Source organism: Anolis carolinensis, chromosome 4 (assembly GCF_035594765.1).
Source record: "Anolis carolinensis isolate JA03-04 chromosome 4, rAnoCar3.1.pri, whole genome shotgun sequence".
Classification (NCBI taxonomy): Eukaryota; Metazoa; Chordata; class Lepidosauria; order Squamata; family Dactyloidae; genus Anolis; species Anolis carolinensis.
The window spans coordinates 732,759-755,156 of record NC_085844.1 but is presented as its reverse complement, the minus strand read 5'-3'; the positions used below and the strand labels follow the sequence as shown (position 1 = coordinate 755,156).

Here is a 22,398-nt window from a genome sequence, read left to right as displayed (position 1 = left end):
ATTGCTAATAATATTACAGTATAGTGGTATAGTTCAATATAGTAATATATAATGCTAATATTGTGCTATGCTAATAATATCATATATTGTATGTACATATAATTTGTAAGCCACTCTGAGTCCCCTTTGGGGTGAGAAGGGTGTGATACAAATGTAGTAAATAAATGCAGTAAATAAATAAATAATAAATAAATACATTTTAGACTTAGGCTCGCCCAAAGTCTGAAATAACTTGAAGGCACACAACAACAACAACAACAACAACAACAACAACAACAATAATCCTAATCGACTTGACTATCTCATTGGCCAGAAGCAGGACCACACTTCCCATTGAAATCCTCTTAAATGTATGTTGGTTAAAATTGTTTTTATTTTTAAATATTGTATTGTTCTTTCGTTGTTGTTGTTGTTGTTGTTGTTGTTGTTTTTGCACTACAAATAAGACATGTGCAGTGTGCATCGGAAATTGTTTGTATTTTTTTTTCGAAATGATAATCCGGCCCCTCAACAGTCTGAAGGATTGTGGACCGGCCCTCGGATTAAAAAGTTTGAGGACCCCTGGCTTAGAGCCTTTGCACGAGGCTCCTGTCGCCTTGTTTCCCTGTGTTTGTTCGCCTTCAGACAGGCAAAGTCCTCCAGCTGAGCTCACCGGGATCCCGGAAATCCCCTCCACAACCCTGAGTTCCCCTCCAAACAGACCCTTGTCCTTCTTTCGTCACAAACACGGCTTAAGACACTCAAAGGAGTGAATGAGTGTGTGGCTGGAGGGTCCCCCGGGGATCATCTAGTCCAGCCCCTTCCCACCCGGGCAGATGGCAGGAGCCAAGCTCTGCTTAAAAAGCCCCAGAAAGTGGGAACCCTTTTCATGGCCACACAGGTCATGCAGCATCATTCGTCCAACTGTCCGTCCGCCTGTCTGTCCACACATTTATCTTTCTTTCAACAGTATCTATCTACCGTATATACCAGTGATGGCCAACCTATGACACGCGTGTCAGCACTAACACGCCTAGCCATTTTTGCTGACACGCTGCTGCCTGCAGATTGATTGGATGACAATGTCTTTCGTGGCCAAATTTGGTGTGATTTGGTCCAGTGGTTTTGTATATATATATATATATCTCAATTCCTCTATCTATCCATCCATCCATCCATCCATCCACCCATTCCTCTATCTATCTATCTATCTATCTATCTATCTATCTATCTATCTATCTATCCATCCATTCTTCTATCTATATCTATCTATCTATCTATCTATCTATCCATCCCTCTATCTATCTATCTATCTATCTATCTATCTATCTATCTATCTATATCTATCTATCTATCTATCTATCTATCTATCTATCTATCTATCCATCCATTCCTCTATCTATCCATTCTTCTATCTATCTATCTATCTATCTATCTATCTATCCATCCATCCATCCATCCATCCATCCATTCCTCTATCTATCTATTCTTCTATCTATCTCTATCTCTATCTCTATCTATCTATCTATCTATCTATCTATCTATCTATCTATCTATCTATCTATCTATCCATCCATTCCTCTATCTATCTATCTATCTATCTATCTATCTATCTATCTATCTATCTATCTATCTATCTATCTATCTATCCATTCCTCTATCTATCTATCAATCTATCTATCCATCAATTCCTCTATCTATCTATCTATCTATCTATCTATCTATCTATCCATCCATCCATCCATCCATCCATCCATTCCTCTATCTATCTATTCTTCTATCTATCTCTATCTCTATCTCTATCTCTATCTCTATCTCTATCTCTATCTCTATCTCTATCTATCTATCTATCTATCTATCTATCTATCTATCTATCTATCAATCCATCCATTCCTCTATCTATCTATCTATCTATCTATCTATCTATCTATCTATCCATTCCTCTATCTATCTATCAATCTATCTATCCATCAATTCCTCTATCTATCTATCTATCTATCCATCCATCCATCCATCCATCCATTCCTCTATCTATCTATCCCTCTATATTTCTATTCATATCTCCCTCCCTTCTTCTCTCTCTCTGTCAATCCCTCTATCTGTCTAACTATCAATCTGTTCCTCCATTTATCTCCCTCCATCCCTCCCTCTATCTTTCTCTCTCCCTATCCCTCCATCCCTTGATCTATGTCTTTTCTGCCCCACTTCCCAACCCATAAGGGCTCCCAGCAGTGAACAAATAATACCCATTGAGAACAATAACATTTATTTACATATTAACTTACAGAATTTATATTCCGCCCTTCTTAGGGCGGATCACAGAACATATATTTACGGCAAACATTCAATGCCGTTAGACACAGACAGGACAGACAACAGATAGAGGTATATAGACATTTCCTATCTTTGGCGTCTTGGAGGTTGTGCTTGATTCTGGCCACAGGCTGTGTTTGTGTCTGTATGCTGTCGCTCCATCCTCCTTGTCATAAACATCCTCCTTTTTCTGGTATTTCCTTTATGGTGCCATTAAAATACCTCCCCACTTAAGCAGTACCTATTTATCTACTCGCATCTGTTTTCGATCTGCTAGGTGGGCTGGAGGTCAAGCACTCACTCTGGCCTGGGCTTCGAACTGCCAACCTTTTGATCCCAGCTGGTGGTTAACACCTGTTTCGGCAGGCTTTTGATTTCTGTAATTGATGTTTTTAAGAAAATGTTTTTAAGATGTTTTAAAATTGTTAGATTTTAGCCTGTTCTTGTAAGCCGCCCCGAGCCCTAGGGAAGTGGCAGCATATAAGTTTGAATAATAAATAAATAAATAAACTTGCTGTGCTAAAGCCCGGCTCAGTAAAGGATAAAACATTTTGAAAAATGTCAATACTCTTTAATATGGACAAACTTAAGTTCCTTTTGAAAGAAACAAGAGGAAAATATGTTAGAAGGACAATCTGGAGTAAACTGGAAGAATGTTCTGTGTTTTTCTTTTTTGCCCTTTTGTTTCTTGCACCTATCCCCGTTTTTATAATGAGCACTTTATTTGAAAATTATAAATAAAATAAAAATATACTCTTTAAGAGTATCCTGAGGTTGCACCTACACCAGCGTTTTGTGGACTCCAGCTCCCAGAATCCCTGATCATTGGCCAAAGCGGCTGAGCTGGACATTGAAGTCCAAAACGTCTGGAGAGGCGGTGTTTGCGGGTCACCGATCTACTAAAATGCATGCAGCTGGACACCACTGGACTGTGGAACAGCAGGAGTTGTAGTTTTGCAAGGTCTTAAGCCTTCTGAGCCCAAAGGGTTTGGGGGCCTCACCAAAATATAACTCCAAAGATAAAGTGGTGCCAAACTGCATCAATTGTGCAGTGCAGAGGCACCCAAAAGGAGGTGAAAGATGTGAAACTAGAACTCCCAGGATTATATATAGCACTAGCTTTGCCCGGCCACGCGTTGCTGTGGCTTTTCAGAATCATTTGTTGGTCAGGTGGAATAGTAGTGAATAGCCTTGGAACTTCAAAGCCTGGCCGGTTTGTTCTTATGGGGATCCTTGTTTGGTGAGATGGAATACAATGAGTAGTCTCTGTGCGGGAGGTTTGAATGGTGTTATTAGTCATGGTTGAGGGATGGGGGTGAGATGTGTGTTGGGCACGTGCCGGTGGCCTAGGGGATAAAAGCCTCGTGACTTGAAGGTTGGGTTGCTGACCTGAAGGCTGCCAGGTTCGAATCCCACCCAGGGAGAGTGTGGATGAGCTCCCTCTGTCAGCTCCAGCTCCATGCGGGGACATGAGAGAAGCCTCCCACAAGTGGACTAAAGCCTTGTGACTTGAAGGTTGGGTTGCTGACCTGAAAGCTGCCAGGTTTGAATCCCACCCAGGGAGAGTGTGGATGAGCTCCCTCTGTCAGCTCCAGCTCCATGCGGGGACATGAGAGAAGCCTCCCACAAGTGGACTAAAGCCTTGTGACTTGAAGGTTGGGTTGCTGACCTGAAGGCTGCCAGGTTCGAATCCCACCCAGGGAGAGTGTGGATGAGCTCCCTCTGTCAGCTCCAGCTCCATGCGGGGACATGAGAGAAGCCTCCCACAAAGATGGTAAAAACATCAAAAACATCCAGGCGTCCCCTAGGCAACGTCCTTGCAGACGGCCAGTTTTCTCACTCCAGAAGCAACTCGGGTTGCTCCTGACACAAAAAAAAAATGTGCCAGTTTATGTTTGGCGCATGCGCTGTTTGTTTTTCCTGGTTTTTGGGCTTTTTTGGGTACCGGTTCAGTAGGAGATGTTCGGTTTCGTGGTAGGAACCTAGCGGCAAAGCTGCTGGGTTCTGTTGTCAAGTTTTGTGTTTCTGGGACATTTAGTTTTGTTGTTTACTTCTAGGCCCAAATTTCATTAGCCTTTTATATATATAGATTGAGCCGCGACGGATGCACCCGGAGAAGGCCAAGGATAGACTAGGACTGCCGGGAAAGCATTGCACAATTAAAGCCAGGGTCGTCAAAGGCTTTCATGGCTGGAATCACAGGGTTGTTGTGTGTTTTCCGGGCTGTATGACCATATTCCAGAAGCATTCTCTCCTGACGTTTCACCCACATATCGGGCAGGCATCCTCACAACCTCTGAGGATTCCTGCCATAGATGTGGGCGAAACGTCAGAAGAGAACGCTTCTGGAACATGGTCAGCAGCCCGGAAAACACACAAACACCCTGAAAGCCAGGGTTAAGCTGCATTCCTTCTGCAATGTGGATGCATGTCAGAACTTTGCTAGAATCCCGTCTTGCAGTGCGTGCTGTTTTGCTCGCTGGGAGGCCTTTTGCTTTTGGGTCTGGTGGTGGGGCTTCCCAGCAGGACATTTGTTCCCACATTCCTCCCGTGCTTCCTTTGGGAGGGGAGGGATGCCAGTGGGGTGAGTCAGGGCTCTTTCCCTCCCTCCCTCCCTGGGATCCTCCTCCTCCTCCTCCTCCTCTTCACTGGATCCCACTGGATCCCATTACAGGCTCTGCAGGGCTTTGCCTTGGGAAAGCAGCCCCCTCCCCTCTATTTACGGCCAGGCTTTCCCCCAAAACTTGGACTCCAGGCAACTTATAAATGAACAATATCAATAAGGCACAGATATCTATATCAAAATGCTATAAGAATGGTATGTATAGAAAAGACTTAAATGTATATATTTTCATCCAGGTTTAAATGTGTGTATAATAATAATAATAATAATAATAATAATAATAATAATAATAATAATAATAATAATTTTATTCTTATATCCCGCCCCATCTCCCCGGAGGGACTCGGGGCGGCTTACATGGGGCCATGCCCAGACACGACAGCACAAATCAGATAAAACATTAAACTGAGCAGTAAAACTTCAACATGATTAAAAACAGTCATAAAAGTCAATATAGACAATAATATTAAAATCCCGATTTGGGTCAAAAGATCCAGTATGCTTATAAATGAAAGTGGAGGCCTGGTGGTGAAGTGTGTTAAAGCTCTGAGCTGCTGAACTTGCAGACAAAAGGTCCCAGGTTCAAATCCTGGGAGCAGAGTGAGTGCCCACTGTTAGCTCCAGCTTCTGCCAACCTAGCAGTTCGAAAACATGCCAATGTGAGTAGATCAATAGGTACTGCTCTGGCGGCAAGGTAACACTGGCGCTCCATGCAGTCATGCCAGTGGGCACATGACCTTGGAGGTGTCTACGGACAACGCCGGCTCTTTGGCTTAGAAATGGAGATGAGCACCAACCCCCAGAGTGTGAGTAGATCAATAGGTACTGCTCTGGCGGGAAGGTAACACTGGTGCTCCATGCAGTCATGCCAGTGGGCACATGACCTTGGAGGTGTCTACGGACAACGCCGGCTCTTTGGCTTAGAAATAAAGATGAGCACCAACCCCCATAGTGTGAGTAGATCAATAGGTACTGCTCCGGCGGGAAGGTAACACTGACGCTCCATGCAGTCATGCTGGCCACATGACCTTGGAGGTGTCTATGGACAACGCCGGCTCTTTGGCTTAGAAATGGAGATGAGCCCCAACCCCCAGAGTGTGAGTAGATCAATAGGTACTGCTCCGGCGGGAAGGTAACACTGGCGCTCCATGCAGTCATGCCAGTGGGCACATGACCTTGGAGGTGTCTACGGACAACGCCGGCTCTTTGGCTTAGAAATGGAGATGAGCACCAATGCCCAGAGTGTGAGTAGATCAATAGGTACTGCTCCGGCGGGAAGGTAACACTGGCGCTCCATGCAGTCATGCCAGTGGGCACATGACCTTGGAGGTGTCTACGGACAACGCCGGCTCTTTGGCTTAGAAATGGAGATGAGCACCAATGCCCAGAGTGTGAGTAGATCAATAGGTACTGCTCTGGCGGCAAGGTAACACTGGCGCTCCATGCAGTCATGCCAGTGGGCACATGACCTTGGAGGTGTCTACGGACAACGCCGGCTCTTTGGCTTAGAAATGGAGATGAGCACCAACCCCCAGAGTGTGAGTAGATCAATAGGTACTGCTCCGGCGGGAAGGTAACACTGGCGCTCCATGCAGTCATGCCAGTGGGCACATGACCTTGGAGGTGTCTACGGACAACGCCGGCTCTTTGGCTTAGAAATGGAGATGAGCACCAACCCCCAGAGTGTGAGTAGATCAATAGGTACTGCTCCGGCGGGAAGGTAACACTGGTGCTCCATGCAGTCATGCCAGTGGGCACATGACCTTGGAGGTGTCTACGGACAACGCCGGCTCTTTGGCTTAGAAATGGAGATGAGCACCAACCCCCAGAGTGTGAGTAGATCAATAGGTACTGCTCCGGAGGGAAGGTAACACTGGCGCTCCATGCAGTCATGCCAGTGGGCACATGACCTTGGAGGTGTCTACGGACAACGCCGGCTCTTTGGCTTAGAAATAAAGATGAGCACCAACCCCCATAGTGTGAGTAGATCAATAGGTACTGCTCCGGCGGGAAGGTAACACTGACGCTCCATGCAGTCATGCTGGCCACATGACCTTGGAGGTGTCTATGGACAACGCCGGCTCTTTGGCTTAGAAATGGAGATGAGCCCCAACCCCCAGAGTGTGAGTAGATCAATAGGTACTGCTCCGGCGGGAAGGTAACACTGGCGCTCCATGCAGTCATGCCAGTGGGCACATGACCTTGGAGGTGTCTACGGACAACGCCGGCTCTTTGGCTTAGAAATGGAGATGAGCACCAACGCCCAGGGTGTGAGTAGATCAATAGGTACCGCTCCGGCGGGAAGGTAACGGCACTCCATGCAGTCATGCCAGTGGCCACATGACCTTGGAGGTGTCTACGGACAACGCTGGTTCTTCGGCTTAGAAATGGAGATGAGCACCAACCCCCAGAGTGTGAGTAGATCAATAGGTACCGCTCCGGCGGGAAAGTAGCGGCGTTCCATGCTGTCATGCCAGTGGGCACATGACCTTGGAGGTGTCTACGGACAACGCTGGCTCTTTGGCTTAGAAATGGAGATGAGCACCAACGCCCAGGGTGTGAGTAGATCAATAGGTACTGCTCCGGCGGGAAGGTAACACTGGCGCTCCATGCAGTCATGCCAGTGGGCACATGACCTTGGAGGTGTCTACGGACAACGCCGGCTCTTTGGCTTAGAAATGGAGATGAGCACCAACGCCCAGGGTGTGAGTAGATCAATAGGTACTGCTCCGGCGGGAAGGTAACACTGGCGCTCCATGCAGTCATGCCAGTGGGCACATGACCTTGGAGGTGTCTACGGACAACGCCGGCTCTTTGGCTTAGAAATGGAGATGAGCACCAACGCCCAGGGTGTGAGTAGATCAATAGGTACTGCTCCGGCGGGAAGGTAACACTGGCGCTCCATGCAGTCATGCCAGTGGGCACATGACCTTGGAGGTGTCTACGGACAACGCCGGCTCTTTGGCTTAGAAATGGAGATGAGCACCAACGCCCAGGGTGTGAGTAGATCAATAGGTACTGCTCCGGCGGGAAGGTAACACTGGCGCTCCATGCAGTCATGCCAGTGGGCACATGACCTTGGAGGTGTCTACGGACAACGCCGGCTCTTTGGCTTAGAAATGGAGATGAGCCCCAACCCCCAGAGTGTGAGTAGATCAATAGGTACTGCTCCGGCGGGAAGGTAACACTGGCGCTCCATGCAGTCATGCCAGTGGGCACATGACCTTGGAGGTGTCTACGGACAACGCCGGCTCTTTGGCTTAGAAATGGAGATGAGCCCCAACCCCCAGAGTCGGTCACGACTGGACTTAACGTCAGGGGAAACCTTGACCTTTTACTATAAATGAAAGCAGATCCAGACAGTCAGAACTGTTCAGAATTGTGGGGCTTGAAGTCCAAAACCCCTGCCTGCTCTAAGCCCACCCTGCGGACCAAAATAAATGTCCCCAATTGTGGGGCCTGCAAAACAACGTGGTTGCACGTAGCAAAAGTAGTGCAAAGGTAGTGAGACCTGTTGACCAAGGCATCTGTCCTTCCTTGTCCTTGGGCAGCTCCCTCCTGGCCTGGCCCCTCCCCCTCCCCCTCCCCCTCCCCGGTCAGTTGTGCCCTGCGGACAATGCCTGGCATGGCCTCCCCGGTCCCTGGGGCTATTTCTGTTGATCCCTGGGCAGGACGCGCCTCTCAAGGGCAGCCGAGGAGGGACGGACGGACGGACGGACGGACGGATGGACGGACGGACAGATGAATGGAGGAGGTCTGGGACAAAGTCATGTCCAGTGTGGAACATGACAGATGGCCACCCAGCCTCTGTTTTGTTAGCTGCCTTGAGTCCCCATGGAAAGGCGGGATAGAAATAAACATGATGATGATGATGATGATGATACTAATGATAGTAATGATAATGATAATAGTGATAATAGCAGCATCCAAAGATGGAATCTCCCACCAGACTCCCAGGCAGCCTGTAGTCACTAAAGTGGGAAGAAACTCCTGAGGGCATCCAATCCAGCCCCCTTCTGCCTTGCAGGAAGACACAACCCAAGCCCTCCTGACAGATGGCCACCCAGCCTCTGTTTTGTTAGCTGCCTTGAGTCCCCATGGAAAGGCGGGATAGAAATAAACATGATGATGATGATGATGATGATACTACAGTAGAGTCTCACTTATCCAACACTCGCTTATCCAACGTTCTGGATTATCCAACGCATTTTTGTAGTCAATGTTTTCAATATATCGTGATATTTTGGTGCTAAATTCGTAAATACAGTAATTACTACATAGCATTACTGCGTATTGATCTACGTTTTCTGTCAAATTTGTTGTTAAACATGATGTTTTGATGCTTAATTTGTACAATCATAACCTAATTTGATGTGTAATAGGCTTTTCCTTAATCCCTCCTTATTATCCAACATATTCGCTTATCCAACGTTCTGCCGGCCCGTTTACGTTGGATAAGTGAGACTCTACTGTATTTAAAAACACCAGAATCAAGACAGTAAATAACGAACACTACTCAGAAAACAGGGGAAATCCAGACAACCAAGTGCCAGTGAACACCTCCCAAACAGAGGGCGCCTCCAGGCAACAACAGCCAGACCACCTCTATGCAGTACCTTCACTGATTGACTTTGCAGTTGCAAGGCTACCCAATGCTATTCAAGCTTGCTCATTGCAACATTCATAGACAAGGGTTCTTTGTCCCACCCTGGACAATATTCCACACACACACACACACACACACACACATATATATATATATATATATATATATATATATATATACACACACACAGTAGAGTCTCACTTATCCAACACGCTTATCCAACATTCTGGATTATCCAACACATTTTTGTAGTCAATGTTTTCAATACATCATGATATTTTGATGCTAAATTCGTAAATACAGTAATTACTACATAGCATTACTGCATAATAAACTACTTTTTCTGTCAAATTTGTTGTTAAACATGATGTTTTGATGCTTAATTTGTAAAATCATAACCTAATTTGATGTTTAATAGGCTTTTCCTTAATCCCTCCTTATTATCCAACATATTCGCTTATCCAACGTTCTGCTGGCCCATTTATGTTGGATAAGTGAGACTCTACTGTAATGATAGTAATGATAATGATAATAGTGATAATAGCAGCATCCAAAGATGGAATCTCCCACCAGACTCCCAGGCAGCCTGTAGTCACTAAAGTGGGAAGAAACTCCTGAGGGCATCCAATCCAGCCCCCTTCTGCCTTGCAGGAAGACACAACCCAAGCCCTCCTGACAGATGGCCACCCAGCCTCTGTTTTGTTAGCTGCCTTGAGTCCCCATGGAAAGGCAGGATAGAAATAAACATGATGATGATGATGATGATGTTTTTTTGTTTTTTTTTCGTGTCAGGAGCAACCAGAGTTGTTTCTGGAGTGAGAGAATTGGCCGTCTGCAAGGACGTTGCCCAGGGGACATTGCCCAGATGTTTTGATGTTTTACCATCCTTGTGGGAGGCTTCTCTCATGTCCCGGCATGGAGCTGGAGCTGACAGAGGGAGCTCATCCACACTCTCCCCGGGTGGAATTCGAACCTGGCAACCTTCAGGTCAGCAACACAACCTTCAAGTCACGAGGCTTTTATCCCCTAGGCCACCGGAGGCTCCTATGATGATGATGATGATGATGGATGATGATAATGATAGTAATGATAATGATAATGATAATAGTGATAATAGCAGCATCCAGAGATGGGATCTCCCACCAGACTCCCAGGCAGTCTATAGTCACTAAAGTGGGAAGAGACTCCTGAGGGCATCCAGTCCAGCCCCATTCTGCCTTGCAGTGGATGATGATGATGATGATGATGATGATGAAAGCAGCAGAATCCAGAGAAGGAGTCTCCCACCAGACTCCCAGGTAGTGTGTCATCACTAGAAGAGACCCGCGAGGGCATCCAATCCAACCCCCTTCTGCCTTGCTAGGAAACACAGCCCAAGCCCTCCTGACAGATGGTCATTCACCTTCTGTTTTGTTAGCTGCCTTGAGTCCCCATGGAAAGATGGGATAGAAATAAACATGATGATGATCATGATGATGATGATGATGATCATGATCATGATCATGATCACAACAATATCAGCAACATCCAGAGAAGTCTCCCACCAGGCAGCCTATGGTCACTAGAGTGGGAAGAGACCCCCGGAGGGCATCCAGTCCAACCCCATTCTGCTAAAAAGCCTCCAGAGAAGGAGACTCCAGGTGTTTGCATGGGTCAGTTGGATGCTGAGAGCAGGCCAAACTCTGGATCACACCTGGGTGCTATCTCTCTATCCTATTTCTCTCTCTCTCTCTCTCTCTCTGTCTTTCTGTCTGTCTATCTATCTACCCAACTATTCATCTATCTACATCTACCTACTTACCTATCCATCTGCCTACCCAGCTATGGTATTTATCTATCTATCTATCTATCTATCTATCTATCTATCTATCTATCTATCTATCTATCTATCTATCTATCTATCTATCTATCTATCTATCTAATGATATATCCTATCTATCTATCTATCTATCTATCTATCTATCTATCTATCTATCTATCTATCTATCTATCTATCTATCTATCTATCTAATGATATATCCTATCCTATCCTATTCTATCCTATCTATCTATCTATCTATCTATCTATCTATCTATCTATCTATCTATCTAATGATATATCCTATCCTATCCTATCCTATTCTATCCTATCTATCTATCTATCTATCTATCTATCTATCTATCTATCTATCTATCTATCTATCTATCTAATGATATATCCTATCTATCTATCTATCTATCTATCTATCTATCTATCTATCTATCTATCTAATGATATATCCTATCCTATCCTATCCTATCCTATTCTATCCTATCTATCTATCTATCTATCTATCTATCTATCTATCTAATGATATATCCTATCCTATCCTATCCTATCCTATCCTATCCTATCCTATCTATCTATCTATCTATCTATCTAATGATATATCCTATCTATCTATCTATCTATCTATCTATCTATCTATCTATCTATCTATCTATCTATCTATCTAATGATATATCCTATCCTATCCTATTCTATCCTATCTATCTATCTATCTATCTATCTATCTATCTATCTATCTATCTATCTATCTATGTATCTATCTATCTATCTATCTATCTATCTATCTATCTATCTATCTATCTATCTATCTATCTATCTAATGATATATCCTATCCTATCCTATCCTATTCTATCCTATCTATCTATCTATCTATCTATCTATCTATCTATCTATCTATCTATCTATCTAATGATATATCCTATCTATCTATCTATCTATCTATCTATCTATCTATCTATCTAATGATATATCCTATCCTATCCTATCCTATCCTATTCTATCCTATCTATCTATCTATCTATCTATCTATCTATCTAATGATATATCCTATCCTATCTATCTATCTATCTATCTATCTATCTATCTATCTATCTAATGATATATCCTATCCTATCCTATCCTATCTATCTATCTATCTATCTATCTATCTATCTATCTATCTATCTATCTATCTATCTATCTATCTAATGATATATCCTATCTATCTATCTATCTATCTATCTATCTATCTATCTATCTATATCTAATGATATATCCTATCTATCTATCTATCTATCTATCTATCTATCTATCTATCTATCTATCTATCTATCTAATGATATATCCTATCTATCTATCTATCTATCTATCTATCTATCTATCTATCTATCTATCTATCTATCTATCTATCTATCTAATGATATATCCTATCTATCTATCTATCTATCTATCTATCTATCTATCTATATCTAATGATATATCCTATCTATCTATCTATCTATCTATCTATCTATCTATCTATCTATCTATCTATCTATCTAATGATATATCCTATCTATCTATCTATCTATCTATCTATCTATCTATCTATCTATCTATCTATCTATCTATCTAATGATATATCCTATCTATCTATCTATCTATCTATCTATCTATCTATCTATCTATCTATCTATCTAATGATATATCCTATCCTATCTATCTATCTATTCTATCCATCTACCTGTGTACCTATTTGCGCAACTATTCCTTGCTGTATCTCTCTACCTGATTCCCTGTCTCCCCAGCTGTCCATCTGTGTGTCTGTCTATCCGCCTCTACCTGCCTGTCTGCCAGTTGACCCAACTATGCCTTCACACATCCTTCTATCAATCATCCTGCTGTTCTTCCATTGCAGCACCCAATGTGATTGACAGTAAAGATTAAAAGGGAAAGAGTGCTGCAGAAGTGTGCAGTGCAAACATAAAGCAAGCCCAAGCCAGCTGAGAGTGGACCCCAAACAGAACCAAAGCCCTCCTGCTTGGGAAGCCTGTTTGGCTGGAAAGGCCTCTGCCTTTATCGCTCAATATCAGCCCATTGCGTTTGCTTAAGATTAACCCGGTAGCCGAGGCAGGCAGACGGGAGAAGAACAGGAGCCCGTTCACACTGCATGGTTGCAACACTAAAATTCCATGGCAGCATAGAATTGGAGGAGACCTCTAAAGGCTAGCCAGCCCAACCCCTTCTGCAGTAGGGGAGGGCACAATCAAAACACTCCTGGCAGATGGCCATTCAGCATTCCTTTCCTTAGCTGTCTTGAGTCCCCACGGAAAAGAAGGATAGAAATAAAGATGATGATGATGATAATGATACCCCTAACCAGACATTTGGACCAAATGTGCATGTGGGCTGTGATATTAAATAATAATAATAATAATAATAATAATAATAATAATAATAATAATAACAACAACACACCAGACATCACAGTTGTGGAAAAGAACAAGGTTTGGATCATTGATGTTGCCATCCCAGGTGACAGTCGCATTGACGAAAAACAACAGGAAAAACTCATCCGCTCTCAGGACCTCAAGATTGAACTTCAAAGACTCTGGCAGAAACCAGTGCAGGTGGTCCCGGTGGTGATGGGCACACTGGGTGCTGTGCCAAAAGATCTCAGCCGGCATTTGGAAACAATAGACATTGCCAAAATCACCATCTGCCAACTGCAAAAGGCCACCGGACTGGGATCTGCAGCATCGTCCGAAAATACATCACACAGTCCTAGACACTTGGGAAGTGTTCGACTTGTGGTTTTGAGATACGAAATCCAGCATATCTATCTTGTTTGCTGTGCCATACTATGTCTTTGTGTCAATAATAATAATAATAATAATAATAATAATAATAATAATATCACACAGTCCTAGACACTTGGGAAGTGTTCGACTTGTGATTTTGTGATACGAAATCCAGCTTATCTATCTTGTTTCCTGTCATAATAATAATAATAATAATAATAATAATAATAATAATAATATCACACAGTCCTAGACACTTGGGAAGTGTTTGACTTGGGATTTTGTGATACGAAATCCAGCATATCTATCTTGTTTGCTGTGTCATAATAATAATAATAATAATAATCATAATAATAATAATAATAATAATAATACATCACAGAGTCCTAGACACTTGGGAAGTGTTTGACTTGGGATTTTGTGATACGAAATCCAGCATGTCTATCTTGTTTGCTGTGTCATACTATTTCTTTGTGTCAATAATAATAACAATAATAATAATAGCAACACCCAGAGAAGGCGTCTCCCACCAGACTCCCAGGCAGCCTGTAGTCACTAGAGTGGGAAGAGACCCCTGAGGGCATCCAGTCCAGCCCCATTCTGCCTTGCAGGAAAACACAACGCAGGCTCTTCTAAGAGATAGCTACCCAGTCATAGAATCATAGAATCATAGAATCATAGAATAGTAGAGTTGGAAGAGACCTCATGGGCCATCCAGTCCAACCCCCTGCTAAGAAGCAGGAAATCGCATTCAAAGCACCCCCGACAGATGGCCATCCAGCCTCTGCTTAAAAGCCTCCAAGGAAGGAGCCTCCACCACGGCCCGGGGGAGAGAGTTCCACTGCTGAACAGCCCTTCTCACCGTGAGGAAGTTCTTCCTGATGTTCAGGTGGAATCTCCTTCCTTTCCTGTAGTTTGAAGCCCTTGTTCCCTTGTGTCCTAGTCTGCAGGGCAGCAGAAAACAAGCTCCCTCCCTCCTCCCTGTGACTTCCCTTCACGTATTTGTACCTGGCTCTCATCATGTCTCCTCTCAGCCTTCTCTTCTGCAGGCTAAACATGCCCAGCTCTTTAAGCCTCTCCTCATAGGGCTTGTTCTCCAGACCCTTAATCATTTTAGTTGCCCTCCTCTGGACGCTTTCCAGCTTGTCAGCATCTCCCTTCATCTGCGGTGCCCAAAACTGGACACAGTATTCCAGGTGTGGTCTGACCAAGGCAGAATAGAGGGGGAGCATGACTTCCCTGGATCTAGACGTTATTCCCCTATTGATGCAGGCCAAAATCCCATTGGCTTTTTTAGCTGCCGCATCACATTGTAGGCTCATGTTTAACTTGTTGTCCACGAGGACTCCAAGATCTTTTTCGCACACACTGCTGTCAAGCCAGGCGTCCCCCATTCTGTATCTTTGATTTCCATTTTTTCTGCCGAAGTGAAGTATCTTGCATTTGTCCCTGTTGAACTTCATTTTGTGAGTTTCGGCCCATCTCTCTAGTCTGTCAAGATCGTTTTGAATTCTGCTCCTGTCTTCTGGAGTGTTAGCTATCCCTCCGAGTTTGGTGTCATCTGCAAACTTGATGATCGTGCCTTCTAACCCTTCGTCTAAGTCGTTAATAAAGATGTTGAACAGAACCGGGCCCAGGACGGAGCCCTGCGGCACTCCACTTGTCACTTCTTTCCATGATGAAGACGACGCATTGGTGAGCACCCTTTGGGTTCGTTCGCTTAGCCAATTACAGATCCACCTAACCGTAGTTTTGTCTAGCCCACATTTTACTAGTTTCCTTGCCAGAAGGTCGTGGGGGACTTTGTCGAAGGCCTTACTGAAATCTAGATATGCTACATCCACGGCATTCCCTGTATCGACCCAACTCGTAACTCTATCGAAAAAAGAGATCAGATGAGTCTGGCATGACTTGTTTTTGGTAAATCCGTGTTGACTATTAGCCATGACCGCATTTGTTTCTAAGTGTTCGCAGACCACTTCCTTGACGATCTTTTCCAGAATCTTGCCTGGTATTGATGTGAGGCTGACCGGATGGTAATTGTTTGGGTCGTTCTTTTTTCCCTTCTTGAAGATAGGGACCACATTCGCCCTCCTCCAATCTGCTGGGACTTCTCCCGTTCTCCAAGAACTCTCGAAGATAATTGCCCTGAGAGCATCCAGTCCAGCCCCATTCTGCCTTGCAGGAAAACACAACGCAGGCTCTTCTAACAGATAGCTAGCTACCCAGTCTGCTTAAGAGCCTCCATGTGTTTGCATGCACCAGTCTGATGCTGAGAGCAGGCAGAATTCTGGAACAGAAGGGAGAGATGTTTTTGCAAATTGGGGCTTGAGGGGTGGGCCTGAGCAAGCGCTTCGTCTTCTCTCCTTTGGGGCCGAGATCCGCCTCCAGGTGTCGAAATCCCCTCCGGCTCCTGGAAGGTGCCTGCCCTGCCTGGAATGCGTCCGTCCGTTCGTTGACGTGGTGCCGGTGCCAAGGGTTGGGAGGCCACTCACGGCCCAGGAATGTGAGCAGGGAGTGTTGTGATGTTGTTGCCGCCGCCGCCGCCGCCTCCTCCTCCTTTGCAACCGAACCTGGCCCTTTGATCGATGGGGCTGCTGCTCAGGGATTCCTGGCAAGGCCAGCAAAGAGGCCACGAGGAGGAGGAGGAGGAGGAGGAGGAGGATGCAGAACCTGAGAGCGAGAAGGCCTTGGGATGGAAGGCGTTGTTCTCTCTCTCCGCATATTCCTACATTGCAGGAGTCTAGTTATATTATTATATTCTAGTTATATTATTATTATGTTATATTATTATATTCGGAGTCTTAAGTGGACCATGAGCCAAGAGCGTGATGCAGCAGCAAGTAAGACCAATGTGATTGTAGCCTGCATCAGTAGGAGTCTAGTTATATTATTATATTGTAGGAATATTATTGTTGTTTAGTTTATATGTTCTTATATTATATTTGGAGTCTTAGCGGACCATGAGCCAAGAGCGTGATGCAGCAGCAAGTAAGACCAATGTGATTGTAGCCTGCCTGCTCAGGGATTCCTGGCAAGGCTGGCAAAGAGGCCACGAGGAGGAGGAGGATGCAGAACCTGAGAGCGAGAAGGCCTTGGGATGGAAGGCGTTGTTCTCTCTCTCCGCATATTCCTACATTGCAGGAGTCTAGTTATATTATTATATTCTAGTTATATTATTATTATGTTATATTATTATATTCAGAGTCTTAAGTGGACCATGAGCCAAGAGCATGATGCAGCAGCAAGTAAGACCAATGTGATTGTAGCCTGCCTGCTCAGGGATTCCTGGCAAGGCCGGCAAAGAGGCCACGAGGAGGAGGAGGAGGAGGATGCAGAACCTGAGAGCGAGAAGGCCTTGGGATGGAAGGCGTTGTTCTCTCTCCCCGCATAATATTCCTAGATTGCAGGAGTCTAGTTATATTATTATATTCTAGTTATATTATTATTATGTTATATTATTATATTCAGAGTCTTAAGTGGACCATGAGCCAAGAGCGTGATGCAGCAGCAAGTAAGACCAATGTGATTGTAGCCTGCCTGCTCAGGGATTCCTGGCTAGGCCGGCAAAGAGGCCACAAGGAGGAGGAGGAGGAGGAGGAGGAGGAGGAGGATGCAGAACCTGAGAGCGAGAAGGCCTTGGGATGGAAGGCGTTGTTCTCTCTCTCCTCATATTCCTAGATTGCAGGAGTCTAGTTATATTATTATATTCTAGTTATATTATTATTATGTTATATTATTATATTTGGAGTCTTAGCGGACCATGAGCCAAGAGAGTGATGCAGCAGCAAGTAAGACCAATGCGATTGTAGCCTGCATCAGTAGGAGTCTAGTTATATTATTATATTGTAGGAATATTATTGTTGTTTAGTTTATATGTTATTATTATGATGTTATATTCTTATATTATATTTGGAGTCTTAGCGGACCATGAGCCAAGAGCATGATGCAGCAGCAAGTAAGACCAATGTGATTGTAGCCTGCATCAGTAGGAGTCTAGTTATATTATTATATTGTAGGAATATTATTGTTGTTTAGTTTATATGTTATTATTATGATGTTATATTCTTATATTATATTTGGAGTCTTAGCGGACCATGAGCCAAGAGCGTGATGCAGCAGCAAGTAAGACCAATGTGATTGTAGCCTGCCTGCTCAGGGATTCCTGGCAAGGCCGGCAAAGAGGCCACGAGGAGGAGGAGGAGGAGGAGGAGGAGGAGGATGCAGAACCTGAGAGCGAGAAGGCCTTGGGATGGAAGGCGTTGTTCTCTCTCCCCGCATAATATTCCTAGATTGCAGGAGTCTAGTTATATTATTATATTCTAGTTATATTATTATTATGTTATATTATTATATTCAGAGTCTTAAGTGGACCATGAGCCAAGAGCATGATGCAGCAGCAAGTAAGACCAATGTGATTGTAGCCTGCCTGCTCAGGGATTCCTGGCAAGGCCGGCAAAGAGGCCACGAGGAGGAGGAGGAGGAGGAGGAGGAGGAGGATGCAGAACCTGAGAGCGAGAAGGCCTTGGGATGGAAGGCGTTGTTCTCTCTCTCCGCATATTCCTAGATTGCAGGAGTCTAGTTATATTATTATATTCTAGTTATATTATTATTATGTTATATTATTATATTCGGAGTCTTAAGTGGACCATGAGCCAAGAGCATGATGCAGCAGCAAGTAAGACCAATGTGATTGTAGCCTGCCTGCTCAGGGATTCCTGGCAAGGCTGGCAAAGAGGCCACGAGGAGGAGGAGGAGGAGGAGGAGGAGGAGGAGGATGCAGAACCTGAGAGCGAGAAGGCCTTGGGATGGAAGGCGTTCTCTCTCTCCGCATATTCCTAGATTGCAGGTCCCATCAGCCTGAGGCAACCACAGATACTAATGAGAGTTCTGGGAGACTCCCTGTGCTTCCCTTCCTCTCTGCTTCCATTCTCAGTGGCCCTGCTTTGTGTCCATATGTTAGACCAGGGGTCCTCAAACTTTCAAAGCAAAGGGCCGGTCCACAATCCTTCAGACTGTGGTGGGGCCAAATTATCATTTGGAAAAAAACCCGAACAAATTCCTATGCACACTGCACATGTCTTATTTGTAGTGCAAAACAACAACAACAATGAAAGAACAATACAATATTAAAAAATGAAAACAATTGTAACCAACATAAACCTATCAGGATTTCAATGGGAAGTGTGGTCCTGCTTCTGGCCAATGAGATAGTCAAGTGAATTAGGATTGTTATGGTTGTTGTTGTGTGCCTTCAAGTCATGTCAGACTTTGGGCGAGCCTAAGTCTAAAATTATTTATTTATTCATTTACTACATTTATTTATTACATTTATATCCCACCCTTCTCACCCCAAAGGGGACTCAGAGCAGCTGTATGTACATACAATATATTATATTAGTAGCATAGCACAATATTGGCATCATATATTACTATATTGAACTATACCACTATACTGTAATATTATATGTAATATATATCATATAATTAATATTATTATATGGTATTATTAATATTATATTGTATAACGTTATAATATTTTATCAATATTGTATGTATATATAATATATTATATTATTTAAAATGGTATAAAAATATATTATAAAACTGAGGGTGGGGGCCAGGTAAATGACCTTGGAGGGCCGCATCCGGCCCCCGGGCCTTAGTTTGGGGACCCCTGTGTTAGAGCAATTGCCTCCGTATGTTAGAGCAATGTCGGAGTTGCGACCTTTTGTAAAAGCGCTCAAGACTTGGCTGTTTGGTTGTGCATTTATTTACTTACTTATTTTATTTTATTGACAGTATTTATATCCCGCCCTTCTTTCTCACCCCGAAGGGGACTCAGGGCGGATTACAATGAACACATATATGGCAAACATTCAATGCCAACAGACAAACAACATTCAGTTTTAGACAGACACAGAGGCATTTTAACATCTTTCCAGCTTCACGATTCCGGCCACAGGGGGAGCTGTTGCTTCACCGTCCACTGGTGGCTGTTCTTCCTCATTCTTTTCCTCTTTCCAATGAACACATATGTGGCAAACATTCAATGCCAACAGACAAACAACATTCAGTTTTAGACAGACACAGAGGCATTTTAACATCTTTCCAGCTTCACGATTCCGGCCACAGGGGGAGCTGTTGCTTCACCGTCCACTGGTGGCTGTTCTTCCTCATTCTTTTCCTCTTTCCAATGAACACATATGTGGCAAACATTCAATGCCAACAGACAAACAACATTCAGTTTTAGACAGACACAGAGGCATTTTAACATCTTTCCAGCTTCACGATTCCGGCCACAGGGAGAGCTGTTGCTTCACCGTCCACTGGTGGCTGTTCTTCCTCATTCTTTTCCTCGTGTTTTGCTGGCAGTTTTATGGTGTTGTAAATTAGTTAAATTAGCCTCCCCGCATAAAGCGTACCTAAATTTCCCTACTTGACAGATGCAACTGTCTTTCGGGGCTGCATAGGTCAACAGCAAGCTGGAGCTATTTTAATGGTCGGAGGCTTAACCCGACCTGGGCTTCGAACTAATGACCTCTCGGTCAGTAGTGATTTATTGCAACTGGTTACTAGCCAGCTGCGCCACAGCCCGGCCCCTAAGTAAATCAGATCTAATTTGCCAAATAGTCACTGTTGAATGTTTTTTATGTTGGATGTTTTTATATTGTGGAATGATATTTTAAATTGTAAATCGTTCGGACCACCCTGGTGGAGAGCGAGTAATTAAGAAATAAAGTGAAGTGTCCAAGGGCTGGACTAAATGGCCTTTGGGTGCCTCCTACCCGCTCAAGGCTCTTCCTTGGCTTATTATTACAGTAGAGTCTCGCTTATCCAACCTAAATGGGCCGGTAGAATATGGGATAAGTGAAAACGTTGGATAATAATGAGGGATTAAGGAAAAGCCTGTTAAACATCAAATTACGTTATGATTTTACAAATTAAGCACCAAAACATCACGTTTTACAACAAATTGACAGGAAAGGCCATTCAATACAGGGTAACTTTATGTAGTAGCTTAGGCCACTGTGGGTTCCATCTACACTGTTTAATGCAGTTTAGTCCCACTTTTAATTGCAGTGGCCCCTCGCTACGGAATTCTGGGAGGCGTAGTTTGGCCAGGCACCAGCTCTCTTGGGCCTTGCAGAACTACACATCCCAGCACCGAACCATGGGAATTAATGTGTTGTCGAAGGCTTTCATGGCCGGGATCACAGGGTTGTTGTATGTCTTTCGGGCTGTGTGGCCATGTTCCAGAAGCATTCTCTCCTGACGTTTCGCCCACATCTATGGCAGGCATCCAGCTCAGTCGGGTGTCAAAGAAGTTCTCAAAGATTTCCATGGCCAGAGTCACAGGGCTATACCTCACAACCTCTGAGGATGCCTGCCATAGATATGGGCGAAACGTCAGGAGAGAATGCTTCTGGAACATGGCCACACAGCCCGAAAGACATACAACAACCCCATGGGAATTAACTTCTGGTCAGACATTTGTGATGGACATCCTACTAAGTTGTTGTGTGTTTTCCGGGCTGCCTGGCCATGTTCCAGAAGCATTCTCTCCTGACGTTTCGCCCACATCTATGGCAGGCATCCTCAGAGGTTGTGAGGTATAGCCCTGTGACTCTGGCCATGGAAATCTTTGAGAACTTCTTTGACACCCGACTGAGCTGGATGCACTGACCAGGCCTGGCAGCCTGGCTTTGGGTCATAGGATCCCAGAGGTCATCTAGTCCACCTGGCAGGCAGGAGGGCACTGTGCAAGCCCTGCCTTGGTGACCCTCCTTGGGCAAAGGGCATGAGGTGGCTGTGGCTGGCCCTGCCCTCCCCACCTTTGCCGTGAGGACCCAGCCGGGCCTCCACCCAACCATCCACCCATGCCCAGGGCGGGGCCCTTCCGCTGGACTTAGCCTGGCGCCAAACACCTGCCAGGTAAGGTCAGACCTTTGGCCTTCCATCCCACTCACTCCTGGGGCAAACCTTGCCCACGTTGGGTGCCACGTTGTGCACTCATAGTCGGGAGGGGCCTTCAGAGGTCATCCAGCAAGCCCTCCCGACAGATGGCCATCCAGACTCTGAATAAGAATAATAATAATAATAATAACAATAATAATAATAATCCTCAAAGCACAGCAGACAAAAAACCAGTACAGGAAAACCACACTACAAACTAGAGCTGACAGCTGGCACAACCAAACATTGCATGGAAAGTTCCTTGACAAAATTGAAGGAAAAGCTGATAATAATAATAATAATAATAATAATAATAATAATACCAGTACACGAAAACCGCACTACAAACTAGAG

The 22,398-nt window shown here is 44.4% G+C and overlaps 2 protein-coding genes across 2 annotated transcripts in view; both read left to right on the top strand.

Moving 5' to 3' along the window:
- plec (plectin) overlaps window positions 1–22,398 on the top strand; it is a 309,701-nt gene that overhangs the window by 42,803 nt on the left and 244,500 nt on the right. The gene's annotated exons all lie outside the window — the stretch shown is intronic.
- LOC134298592 (uncharacterized) lies at window positions 67–7,325 on the top strand. Its single transcript, XM_062979314.1, has 2 exons — window positions 67–6,322; window positions 6,470–7,325. Exon 1 carries the CDS (start codon window positions 1,056–1,058, stop codon window positions 2,196–2,198), a length of 1,143 nt encoding a protein of 380 aa, XP_062835384.1. The 5' UTR covers window positions 67–1,055; the 3' UTR covers window positions 2,199–6,322; window positions 6,470–7,325.

Coding starts and splice junctions, on each gene's coding strand:
- LOC134298592 (XM_062979314.1), top strand. CDS start 1,056: ATGACAATGTCTTTCGTGGCCAAATTTGGTGTGATTTGGTCCAGTGGT.